Below are 12,100 nucleotides of genomic sequence, written 5' to 3'. Positions count from 1 at the left end.
CAAGGTAGTCAAGCTGCTCAGGGATGAGGTGATGATTTCCATAAGAAATGTGTTCTAAGTTATTTGTCAAAGACCAAACCAGAAGTTTAGCACAGAGTGGAGAAAAAAAAAAAAAATCACATATTCTCCTGAGTTCCAGTGTAGGTCCATAATTCAGGGCGACCTTTTTTCTTTCATTTGCAATGTCCCTCTTAAGGAGATCTGGATGCCTCCTTTGACATGTTTTATTTGTTATAATGGACTTGACACATTTGGTTTATTTTTCCTTCCTTTGGGACAGAATTACATAGAGTTATACACAGAATTCTGATTGCAAAATAACTGTAGTTCCAGTGTGTAATGGCCTGAGCTAGGAAAAAGTATTCCAGGTGTAACCAGAGTGAATAACTGAAAGACCAAAATATGAGCCTTCTAGGCAAACCACACCAAGGCAAATAGTCTAATGAATGTTAATGTGTGCAAAGTATAGAGCACTGAAATTGCACCCCGAGTCATTTTCATTTACTCCAGCAATTCAAACCCACAAAGCCAGAAAAGCCCTGCCTTTGTCTTCAGTGCTGCCTCTGGAAGTCCCACAGCATACTCTGCCCTACACAGGAAGTCAGATACAGGATTTCACATATATTTCACACATATCTGCAACGTATGTTGCAGATGCCACATTTTGCAGAGAAGCCAAAAATGTCACTATTAGTCTGTCCTATCACAGAACATTTCAAAAAGCAAACACTGGGCATCTTGAAAAAAACCAAACACTGGGCACCTTTCCTGCACCTTCTATTTTACTTACAAGTCAGTTCTTACTGCAGTGTTGCCCCAGATCCACCCTTAGTAATGACCAAATGGGCTCAAACAGATATGAAAAATCCTCTCCATTTGAGATACCTCTTTTTGCTGGTGAAAACACACCCCCTAACTTACTATCTTGTTATATCAGAACCTCTGCTTCCAGTAATAATACAGTAAGGGAACCCACTAATACTCTGTATGTATCATTTACACCTTCAGGAAAGAGTATTATATCATGAGTGCATCCAGTTGTCTTGAATTAAATTGCAGTTTTCAAGAATAGCTTCTTTTTTCTTGGAAAAAAAAACTGAAAAAATATTGCTACAGTGTCCCTCCACATCAAAAGGGTTAAGTGTGAAACACAACATGCAATTCTCAGAATGGAGCATATATATTTAAAAGGCAAAATGCAACATAAATTTTAAGAGCTACATATGCCTGAAGTTTGTGTTCTATGAAGAAAGGGAGAACCTCTGAATAGATGTCAGCACAAATCAGTCCACAACAAGAGCTTAAAGAGGCTTAAGAATTTAAACTGGTGCAATTTCTTAGAGCAGCTTAAAGGGTGCTTTCAGCTCCCTTCTTCTTCAGAGATAGGAGACATGGTTTTATCATGATTCTTGTGATATTAAGTTACATCTGGCCCTTGGAATCATCTAAGACACAGAAGCCTTAATAAATGAAACTCAGTCCTTACAATCATGATAAAAAGCCTAAAAACAAGAGTGAAAGGCCATGAAGGTTCAAAACCAAACAACAAATAAAAGAAACAGAAGATACCTTTAAAATAATATTTTTCCAGTCAACCTCATAATTATGGGAGTCTGACATGATTTGAGATTTGAGTTGGGCAACAACAGCAGAATTCAAGATCCTGATTTAAAGTGGGTTCATTGCACATATTTCCTCACTCTTCATGAAATACATGAATTTATCTGTATATTGTAAGCAAAACAGTTTTACTGTGGCCAGTGAGCTGTCAATAAGATAACAGCATAAATTGTTAAAAGTTTAAGAATGCATATTTTGTATATACCTTGTGATGAAGTGTTAAAAAATGCACAAAACCTGTGTTTTGTGCTCTAGACACCATGAGCTTTGCAATGCACTGTCTGAACTAGGGAGTGATGATTTCTGAATGGTCTTGTGAATTATCTACACAATTCTGCCATCAGAGGAATCCCTGATGTATTTTTACAGTCCTCACTCCTTTCTGCTTCATGTAGACACTTCACACGAGCCCTGCCCCATGGGCAATTAGAGGGGCACACCCATACCAGTTCAAGGACAACATAAAAGCACACACAGAAAATAAATGCTTTTCCAATGTCAGACAGTAGAAAATTCTGACAGTTTTAATGTCCATAGTTAAAGCAAACAGTTCAACTCTTTGGAACACTGTACATTATTACACTGGGCTTTTCCAACAGCTCTTCCTCCTCCTTGCCAAGCAGAGTGAGACAGCAGTCATGTCTAGAATTCACCATCCAAATTCTGCTTGGAAGGCCACAATGAAAGGAAGTCCTCATTGAGCTCATACCTGTGCCCCAACAGGCGGAGTGAGCTCAGCTGCAACCCGGGGAGGGGACTTTCTGAGTTTGTCATCTCTTTTACGGCAGCAAAGAGTTTTATTGATGAATATTGTTTAAGCTTTATTGTTTAATAAACAGGGTTTTTTCCACTTTTCTCCAAATAAGTATTTTTCTCCCAGACCGGTTGGCGGGAGGGGCCAATTGAATCTGCTTTCCTTGAAGAACCCCTTTGGGGAGTTCTCTCCAAAATTTGTCCTGAACCAGGACAAATACGTCTAGTGGGCTGGCGTTTGGGATGCTTCCATCCCTTCAAGTGGCAGTCCCATAACCCTCTCGTCTTTGTCAGAGCAGTGTGGCTTTGGTGTCCCCCACAGATGGAGGATCCAGCCACACGCCCGCTCCCCTCCAGTCCCTCGTGGGGCCATGGTGGCAGGCATGAGGATTCTCCAGGGGGACTTCACCTCGCTTTGGCTACTGCAACACTTCCACATCATTATTCCCTTGGCTCCCCTGGAGAAGCTTTTAAAATTCATGGACAAGCTGGTGAAGGGCCTGGAGCACATGCCCTGTGAGGAAAAGCTAAAGGAGCTGTGGGTGTTTAGCCTAGAGAAAAGGAGGCTCAGGAACACCTTATCCTCTGTTCAAGTGTCTGAAAGGAGGCTGTAGCCACGTGAGGGCTGGCCTCTTCATCCAGGCAGCCAGCGACTGGAGAGGATACAGTCTTAAATTACACGAGGGAAGGTCAGGATGGACATCAGGAAGACTTTCTTCCAGAAAGAGTGATTAGACATTGGAATGGACTGCGGAGGGAGGGAATGGAGCCGCTGTCCTTGGCGATATTTAAGACAGGGCACTGCACTTAGTGCTGTGGTGTAAATGACACGGCGGTGTTCATTCCATAGAACGGACTCGGCAATAGAGGCGTTTCCCGCCCGCCCTCACCAATGCTGCAGTTCCGTCACTGCGCCCTTCGCTCCCGCCGTCACGGCCCGCCCGCCACCACCCGGCCACGACTCCCGCCGCGTCACTGCCCAGGCCCCGCCCACCGCCGCGGCCGCGTGCTGAGGGCACCGCGCGACCCTTGCCTCCACTTGCGCTGTGCGCATGCGCCCGCAACACCGGCACCCCGCTGCTGCGCGCCCCCTCTGCAGCAGAGGGACGTCTGACGTCACTCGACCGCGATTGGAGGGAAGAGGGGCAGGAAGGAAGGAAGTCCGGGGGCCCGCCGGTCGCAACCTACCCCACTAGCCGCCGGTGGCGTGACGTCATTGATTGTAACCAATCAGCACTCCAAAGGCTGGCTCTTGATTGGCTGTCAGGCGGGAAGGCGGGCGGCGGGCGCGCGCAGGGGTTGGTTGCGGCGGTGCCGGGTTACATAGGGTGGAGTACAGCGTGTCCTTGGGCGCAGACGGAGCGGGAGGTGCCGGGTGTGCGGTCACCGTGTCTGAGGGTGCAGCGGGCCAGCCGGGCAGGCAGGTGCGGTGGGCGGCCGGGCCCCGCGGGGTGGTGACGGCTGGCAGGGACGTGGGGCGGGCGGGCGTTGCTCTCGGCCTTCCTGAGGGCCGTTCTCCCCTGTCGGGGCCGCGGCCTTAGGCGGCGGCCGGGCTGCGGCGGAAGGTCACCGTGGGGCCGGGCGGCCGCGCCGCGGGCGGGGGTCTGAGGAGAATCTCGGGGCCAGGCTGGGCGCGGGTAGAGCCGGAGCCGAGCGGTGCGGGCGCCCTTGGGCCCTCCCGCCTCCTCACGCATGGCTGCCGGCGGGACCGCTGGGGTCATCCCGGGTCACGGTGACCGCCGGGTGCCCGCCGGCCCTCCCCGGGCGAAAAAAAATTTAAAAAGCTTGGCTGGTGAGCTTTTTCAGCTCCAAAGGAAAAGTCTACCAAGAGTCCTGTGCTTTTACACGAGGTCGTTCACGACTAGGAAACTCCTGTACAGTTGTACAAGTTATGTTCAACTTGTTCTTCAGAAATTGTCGCTGTACCCTTTAAACAATTAGTTTGTCCGAGGGAACGTTTTTCGTGCCCTTCAAGCGTGTTTATCACCTTGATACCTTTTGGGTAGTCTCGTGGTTTCATAATAACCTTCAAGCCCAGGAGCTGTGGCTTGAGGATAGACAGTGTGCTGGAGAATTGCCAGATTCACCTGCTGCATTTGGTGGTTTTGTAAACCTGCAGGACGCTTTTTAAAGTTTCAGCTCAGTTGGTGACCTTGAGGTTGCAATACTGACCTCGTGTGTGTGTTCTTGGTCTAGCACTGACAATGGGAGACGTCGAGAAAGGCAAGAAGATCTTTATCCAGAAATGCTCCCAGTGCCACACGGTTGAAAAGGGAGGCAAGCACAAGACTGGACCCAACTTGAACGGCCTGTTCGGACGCAAGACTGGGCAAGCCGAAGGTTTCTCTTACACGGATGCTAATAAGAACAAAGGTAAACTTAAGGCTGCCCTTAGGGGACAGAAATACTCAGTTCTTGGTGATAATTTTAAAAATCTGCCAAAAATTGAGCAGAGGACAAGAATATGTGTTTTTGCGATTTTGAATTTGTTAACTGTTGGTTTGGTTTTTTTTTTTATCTTCTTTTAGGTATCACCTGGGGTGAGGATACTCTGATGGAGTATTTGGAAAATCCAAAGAAGTATATTCCTGGAACAAAGATGATTTTCGCGGGTATTAAGAAGAAGGGCGAGAGAGCAGACTTAATAGCATACCTCAAAGTTGCCACTGCAAAGTAAAAGTTATCTGCTGCCTTATTTATTTCACAAAGGAGATGGCAATGGAAATGTCTGTGATGAGATTGGTTTTTAAACTTTCTATTTTTACATGTACTGTGTCTAACCTTAAAATCACCCATCAAATAACTTTGCTGATGGTGGGTCACTGGAGTACACTCTTATTTGGCAGCCATTAACTTAACAAAGACTATGTAATTGGGTTCAGTCATCCTTGATCATAAAAATTAAAAAAAAATAAATAAACATTTCCTGCCTCTTCATTGTTTAAAAAATATGTAAATAATCAAATGAGTAATCATCAGCAGTGTAATAGCTTTGACAGTTCAGCTCTTTAACATCAAAAAGTAGGGTGCTTTGTGGCATCTTCTGCCATTCATCTTATGTTACATTAACAACAAAACAACAAAGGCTATTAAAAGAAACCCGATCCCAGTATAATATTTTTCTAAATTTAATCAGTGCTAGGTGTTGCAATATATATTAATCTAAGGCTTGTGATAAAAATGCATTTCATCTGATTTAAGTACTATTTGTGAACTGCCAGTTGTGCCCAGCCACTTGTCTTTTATCTAGGGGAAGCATGTTACCTAATTCATCCAGACTTTCACGGCTGCATGCACCTATAGAGTACAACTCCCCTTCAGAAACATCTCCAGTTTTGACGTGTTATTGGTGCCCTTTGCTCAGTAAATCTGATAACAGCCATTCTTAGTGTAAGAGAAAGCATCCTGTTCTGGGAATATGAGTGCTAGTGGCCAAGCTGAGAGTTACCTAATCTTAACTCAGCAGAAACATTCACCTAGAATCCATTGTTACAGGAAGTTTCAGATGAAGGGATGCAGGAATGATTGTACTGGTGGACTAAAATACAAAATCAAGCAGTTTTCCTCTGTGCCTGGCTGTAGCCACCACCATTACTTCTGAAGGTTCTGTTTCGCACATTGTAAAGCAGTATTTTTAATGTTTTATCTGCATTTTTTTTCATACTAAGTTGTTCAGAAGAATGTATTTACTGTGTACCAACAGTAAGGCATAATTTGGAGCAATCAATACTGTAAATTTAAAAAAAAATTAAAAGTCTTGCTTGCTGTATGTGTATGAAATTAAGTGAAAAACAGTGGGAATGCAGAGCAAAGTTGCATGCCCAGATTTACATCATGAGGAAACAAGACAAAAAAAGCTCCACGTGGAAAAAGGTAAATTCTAATTGAGTTGGTGGGGGAAGTATAAATGTGGCAAAGTTAGTATTTTGGACCAGAGCCAGCAAAGCTCTTTAAGGGATGTGCTGTTTAACAGCATTTTCTGCTATGCTTCCAGAGTGAGATGGGAGAAAATTCAAGGGAACTGAAAAGCTGTAGGATGGGCTGCATTTGATTTGTATGGAGTAGTGTACTTAATGGAATGGCAAAGTGTTACTCAGAGTAAATGAGTGAAAAGAACTAAGATTACTAACAGTGGGCTCAGTGATTGCTATCATACGTGTTGTGATTATTTTTTCTCTCCAGACTAACCTGCAAACAGTATTTCTTGCAGTTATGGATACACTATTAAACAACAGCAGTTTTTTTACTAAAATCTTTTTAACAGAAAACTTCAAATTGTTGTAGTTTATTGCTGTTCCAATTTCTGTAAGGGATGTTTGTCATAGCACTTCTATGGCTATGCAGAACTGAGGCTTTTTCCATGCCAAAATCCTGATAGAGCAGTATGATACAGAATCTGTAGATACAGAATGTAACTGTACCCAGCTCTTGCAGGATGATGTTGGTGGAGAGGGAGAGTTGTGACACTTTGTTCTGTTAGCACCTTTATGAAAGAACACTGTGACCGCCAAGCTGCTCTTCTTTACAACATGTTTCTTCTCTAGATCAGTTAGGGAAGAGGCTTTTTCAGTAAGGCGTGATAATTTCTGCACAGATTACAATTTGCAACAAGTAAGTTACCCATCATCAAAAAAACTTAAGGAGGAAGCAGAGTTATCCTTTGCCCAAAGTAAGCAGAGGACACAATTTAGCTTGGCTCTTCTATCTGTGTATACAAAAACAAATGTTACTTCTACATAACACTGAAGACTGAGAAAATTTAATTCTAGACTCAGCATGCATCCCTGATAACATGTTAGGGAAAAGACCATTCAGACCTTTAAAATTTCATCTTTCTATGTATATAGCCCTGGACTGCAATGGCTCAAAAGTTTTGTAGTAGGAAATGAGCAGCCATTTGCCACTGGAGAAACACAATACTATGGTGTTTTTACTAATTGATAAGCAAAGAATATTGGAAGGAGGTTAGGTTATCACTTGAGTAAGTGTTAATGCAAGGGCTTGCTTGGGTGGGAAGGAGACATCATCATCAGTTACATAATCAAGCTTTAGCTCTTAGTTTATATTATGGAGTAGAGGGTGGAGTTTGCCTTTGTTTTACCAAGTTTAGTGGTTTTCATTCTGACGGTGATACCAGTCTAGATGCTTGGTATTTCAGTAGTTCCTTAACAGTTGCCAATTAGGGAATCAAAGCACCACTGCCAAACATTGCACCATCCTGTAAAAATTCTGCTTGGCTACTAGTTCACAGCTTTGCTTGGGCATGCCTTTGAAACTGATCTTGTGATATTTTCACGTATAGTTATGCAAATGAATGAAGATAGTTAATGACTGGAAAAAAGGTGAAATCCAAAAGCACACCTTTTCATAGTGTGACTTCCAAATAAGTAGGATACTTACAAAGCTACAAAACTTACTAGTTGTACATCCAATTGAAATATAGTGATACAGAAGCTGCTTTGTTTATTTAGTGTAACCACTCTACAACCAGCTTGGGAAAGTTCCATTTGTTGCTGCCTGTACAATTGTAAATAATTGCTTCGGATAAAGATCTTCATTTTGATAGATTTAGTCTTGTATGGGATTCTGTAATGCTTTCCTTTTTTTGGTACATTATTCTCCTTCTGTTCACAGGGGAGAACAAAACCAGCTAATAGGTAATAATTAGATATTCTAGTCTGTCACATATATCAAAGCCCATTGAAGTGCACACATTTACCTCTATAGTAAGCCTTGTCATTGGCCTTTATCCAAAACACATCCTGAAATCTCATCTAGGGCTAAAGGCAACAGAAATCTGTTTTACTACATACAGGATGAGTTGAACTATTTCAAGCTGATGTCCTGAAAACCAGGTTGTTCTGGGAGGTGAGCAGCCCAGAGCTAGCAGTAGGACATGTTAACCCTGGGAAGGAGTATGAAATCCTGCCCCTTTGCAGTGCTGCAATTGCTGAGTCAGGACTCCAGGTGGCTGTCCCTCTGCTCATGATTTAGAGCTTGCATATGAGTACTTGCATGCTTTTTTCCAGGATTGTTCTTGTTATCTGAAATACAGAAAAAGTGATGGTCACCTTTTGAAAGATTGCTTTCAGCTTAGATGTCAATGTCACAGGAGGTAAAGGAAGTGGGTGATGTTTGCTTCTGAAACACTATTCAGATTCACATCCTCAGTTTCCAGAAGGCTGCAATAACCAACAAACTGAACCTGTGTTCTGGGAAGAAGATGCTCTATGCCTCTGTTGAAGCTGTCATTATGCAAAAGGAGAGCCAAGAAAACATTAGCAAAAGAGGAGCTAACTATAGCACAGTGTTCAAAACACATACCTTGGAGCAGGAGGGGTGTGTTCTCTCCAGGTTATTTATGCATTTAATTAATTAATTTTAAACAGCCTTGGATAAAAATAAACCTGTCAGTGGAGATCAGAAGTCATTACTCTGCTGGTTTTACATCTCGTTAAAGCTGTTCAATGCAGCTTGCTTATGCAACGTGAGCCACTGCTTTTTTCCTTTCAGAATCACCCACTCTCCAGATCCATCTTCCCTTTCCTCTGTATGTTAAAGCATATTTTTGTGTGGAAGTCTGTGCTGTCCCTGTCTTACCCCACTACCAGACTTCTGGTCATAAGCACTCAAAGGAAAAGCTGTAGCAGAAATACCAAGCTGTATTCTCACCCTTACAATAACTCACAGAAATTGACTTCTGATGACCCCATTCAGTTGTGAGTGTCTGGTGACAATTTATTTTTAAGATGTCTCATGGTTCTTAAGATATGGGACATTGCCTTTTATTGGTGTTTTTTAATTCTAAATTTTTAAGAGCTAACTAAAGCAGGTGGTTTTATGTGGCTTTTACCTGCACTATGCCTCAGGGTTTTTTTTAGTATGAGATACAGCATGTTTATATGAGTGTTCCCTGATGTGTAGTCCTTCCAGATAAGAAAGATGTACACACACTGCATTTTAAAAATATCATGGCTGTCACCTATATGGCACCAGTACTCTCAATGATCTGGTGCTCTTACCCACCCAGATTTTGTTGCAGGAGTGTTCCTACATTGACTGTAACCAGCCTGTCATTGAAGTGTGTCTCATATTTCTACTTCCACTGTTGATTTTTTTGTTTGGAGAACAGAGGAAAGGAAATCAGACTTCTCTATCCCTTGCCATGTTTCCTACAAGACTCTGTCATTTTATTTCCAGTTATTTAATCAGTTTATTTGCTATTGATCACAAAATCACTGAATCATTTCAGTTGAAAAAGGCCTCCAAGATCATCAAGTCCAACCTGTGACTGACCACCGCCTTTCCAGCTGGACCACGGCACTAAGTGCAAACAATGTCCAGTTGTTCTTGAACACCTCCAGGAATGCTGACCACCACCTCCCTGAGCAGTCCATTCCAATGCTTAACAACCCTTTTCCATGAAGAAATTCATCCTGATGTCCAACCTGAACCTCCCCTGGAACAGCTTGAGGCTATGTCCTCCTGTCGCTGGTTGCGTGGGAGAAGAGGCTGACCCTCACTTGGCTGCAACCTCCTTTCAGGCAGTTGTAGAGTGTGATAGGGTCTCCCCTGAGCCTCCTTTTCTACAGGCTGAACACTCCCAACCCCAGCTCCCTCAGATTTCCTTGCAAGACTTGTTCTCCAGACCTTCACCAGCTTTGTTGCCCTTCTCTGGACTCTCTCCTGCACCTCAGTGTTTCTCCTGTAGTGAGGGGCCCAGGGTGCAACCTTCACCATTGCCAAGTAGAGGGATAGTTTCTCTGAATATTAAGATATTAGGTCTGTATTCCTTCCAGTGGTATTTTTACAGGAAAGGTACCACATTTTTGATTCCACAGATTTTTGCCATAGTGAATAATTTTAGTTCTAATTCTCATGGACAAAATGTCGCTGGTTAGCTTTCCCATCTGGTCTTACTCTTCTTCATTTCACGTGTTACTGTTACAATATATACTTTTCATGTCTGAACTGCATGCAGCTTCTTGTACTTTACTATTCAAATTTAGTCTTTATTTATACATCTCATAACTCTGCAGTGGACTCTAAAATGTACATCTTTAACTCTAATGTGGACTCTAAAGGTAAAGACTTGAAGAATCCTTCTACATAGTTTCAATTTTTTTTTTTTTTTTTTTTGCTTTAAATTCACTGAAAGATGTTGAGTTTCAACTGGATACCTAAGAAAATCTTTGCTTGTGATCCTCAGAAACATGCTTCCAAATAACAATGGAAGTGCTGAGAAATGTCTATAACTGGCTGCACTTTGATCAGTTTCTTGCTTGCGCTCAATGAACAGGAGAGGGAGCCAATGTACAAAAAAGCTGGAGAGTTGTATCATCCTCTTAAAAATAATTTTGACAAAATCTCAGTTTGAAAGACAAATTTCATTTGTACACAAAGCACTTTTAATGCAAGTGCTCAGCAAAAAAATGCTGGAGGTGACTATCCAGCTAAATACAGTGATATGTCTGCAATAAGTCTGTGCTATTCCAAAGTCTTAAACCAATTCATGTTTTATATTTCATCAGGTGTGCTCAAGTTTGAAATAGTCTGTGTTAAATTTCAGCCTATTCAAATGGTAAAAGATTCAGCTAGAAAGCAAAATGTTTTTTTCTAACTGCTCAAAAGAATCTTAAACCAAAGATGGCAATCTCTAATGTGTATTCTGGCTTTGTTCCTACTCTGGAGCTCACTTTGATGTCATCAGTCGAAATATTAAGCATGAAATGGATATACAGGTAATATAGTTTCTCCACTAGCTGTTAGGCAGAAACATTGTGACTTTTGTAATCAAAAATGCACTTTTAAGTCTGTTTTTAATACTGCTTTATGGGTGGTGTTCAGTGATAGTCTCAAATTGCCCCGAAAACCATGATGTTTTATAATACATGTGTATCTAAATACTTGCATTGATTCTATATAAGATCTTAGGAAAACTAAGATTTCTAACATTTAGTTAGAATTTTACTTAGCAGAGATATTTCTTATCTTAGCAGAGATATTTCTTATGTTAATTTAACTATAAGTATGGATTTTCTGGCACATGCCTGATCATGAAGCCTTTGCAACTCTTCAAAAGACCATGCTGCCTTTTGTCCTGTCAGTTTATCGTCAATGTTTATGTTTCAAGTTAAGCTTGTTTTGCAGTGGCTAACTCTACCAGGAGCAGTCTGATCAGACATTAAAAATTTAGCTCATATATGTGTTTGCTTTCACTCTGAATTCTCAGAAAGATGACATCTCTCTCTGTACCAGCATCCAGTGATACATCAGAAAAAACTCCTCAAAGAGAGATGCAATCAAAGACAGAGCTTTGCAGATAAAAGATATTTCCACATCAGAAAATCTATCAAAAACATAGGGTAGTCTTCTACAAATGAACTGGATCATAGGATGGAAATCAAGATGACACAAATGAAGCAAAGAAAGGGGAAGCAAAGTGGAAATTAAACAAGGTTAGTGCAGGGTGACACGTTATATGTTCAACAGGGACAAAGAATGCACCTGTGCTTTAACCTATTGCAGAATGAGGAGAAAAGCAGTGGAAACCCAGAAGCAACAAATCCTGAACTTGTGTATCTTCAACTGAAGTTTTAGAGGGAGTGGGTGTGTGTGTTCAGTGAGTATCTCTTTGGTTGGATGCATTTAATTTTGCTTCAGCTAATTGAAGTCATCCAGTTGAGGCCACCTGGCTCCAGCAGTCTGCACTTCACTTCCACTAGTT

At 42.1% G+C, this 12,100-nt stretch overlaps 1 protein-coding gene across 2 annotated transcripts; it reads left to right on the top strand.

Annotated features, from left to right (window-relative positions):
* The first annotated feature begins 3,667 nt into the window (after positions 1-3,667).
* CYCS (cytochrome c, somatic) lies at positions 3,668-6,142 on the top strand. 2 transcript variants are annotated; one of them, XM_066554711.1, is made up of 3 exons: positions 3,668-3,793; positions 4,570-4,746; positions 4,902-6,142. In XM_066554711.1, exons 2-3 carry the CDS (start codon positions 4,578-4,580, stop codon positions 5,048-5,050), a joined length of 318 nt encoding a protein of 105 aa, XP_066410808.1. In that variant the 5' UTR covers positions 3,668-3,793; positions 4,570-4,577; the 3' UTR covers positions 5,051-6,142. The 2 variants fall into 2 exon arrangements, with proteins under 2 accessions (XP_066410808.1, XP_066410799.1); XM_066554702.1 differs by having other exon boundaries at positions 3,683-3,797.
* Positions 6,143-12,100: the final 5,958 nt, after the last annotated feature.

Source organism: Molothrus aeneus, chromosome 1, assembly GCF_037042795.1.
Source record: "Molothrus aeneus isolate 106 chromosome 1, BPBGC_Maene_1.0, whole genome shotgun sequence".
Classification (NCBI taxonomy): Eukaryota; Metazoa; Chordata; class Aves; order Passeriformes; family Icteridae; genus Molothrus; species Molothrus aeneus.
This window is presented reverse-complemented; position numbering and strand designations above follow the sequence as displayed.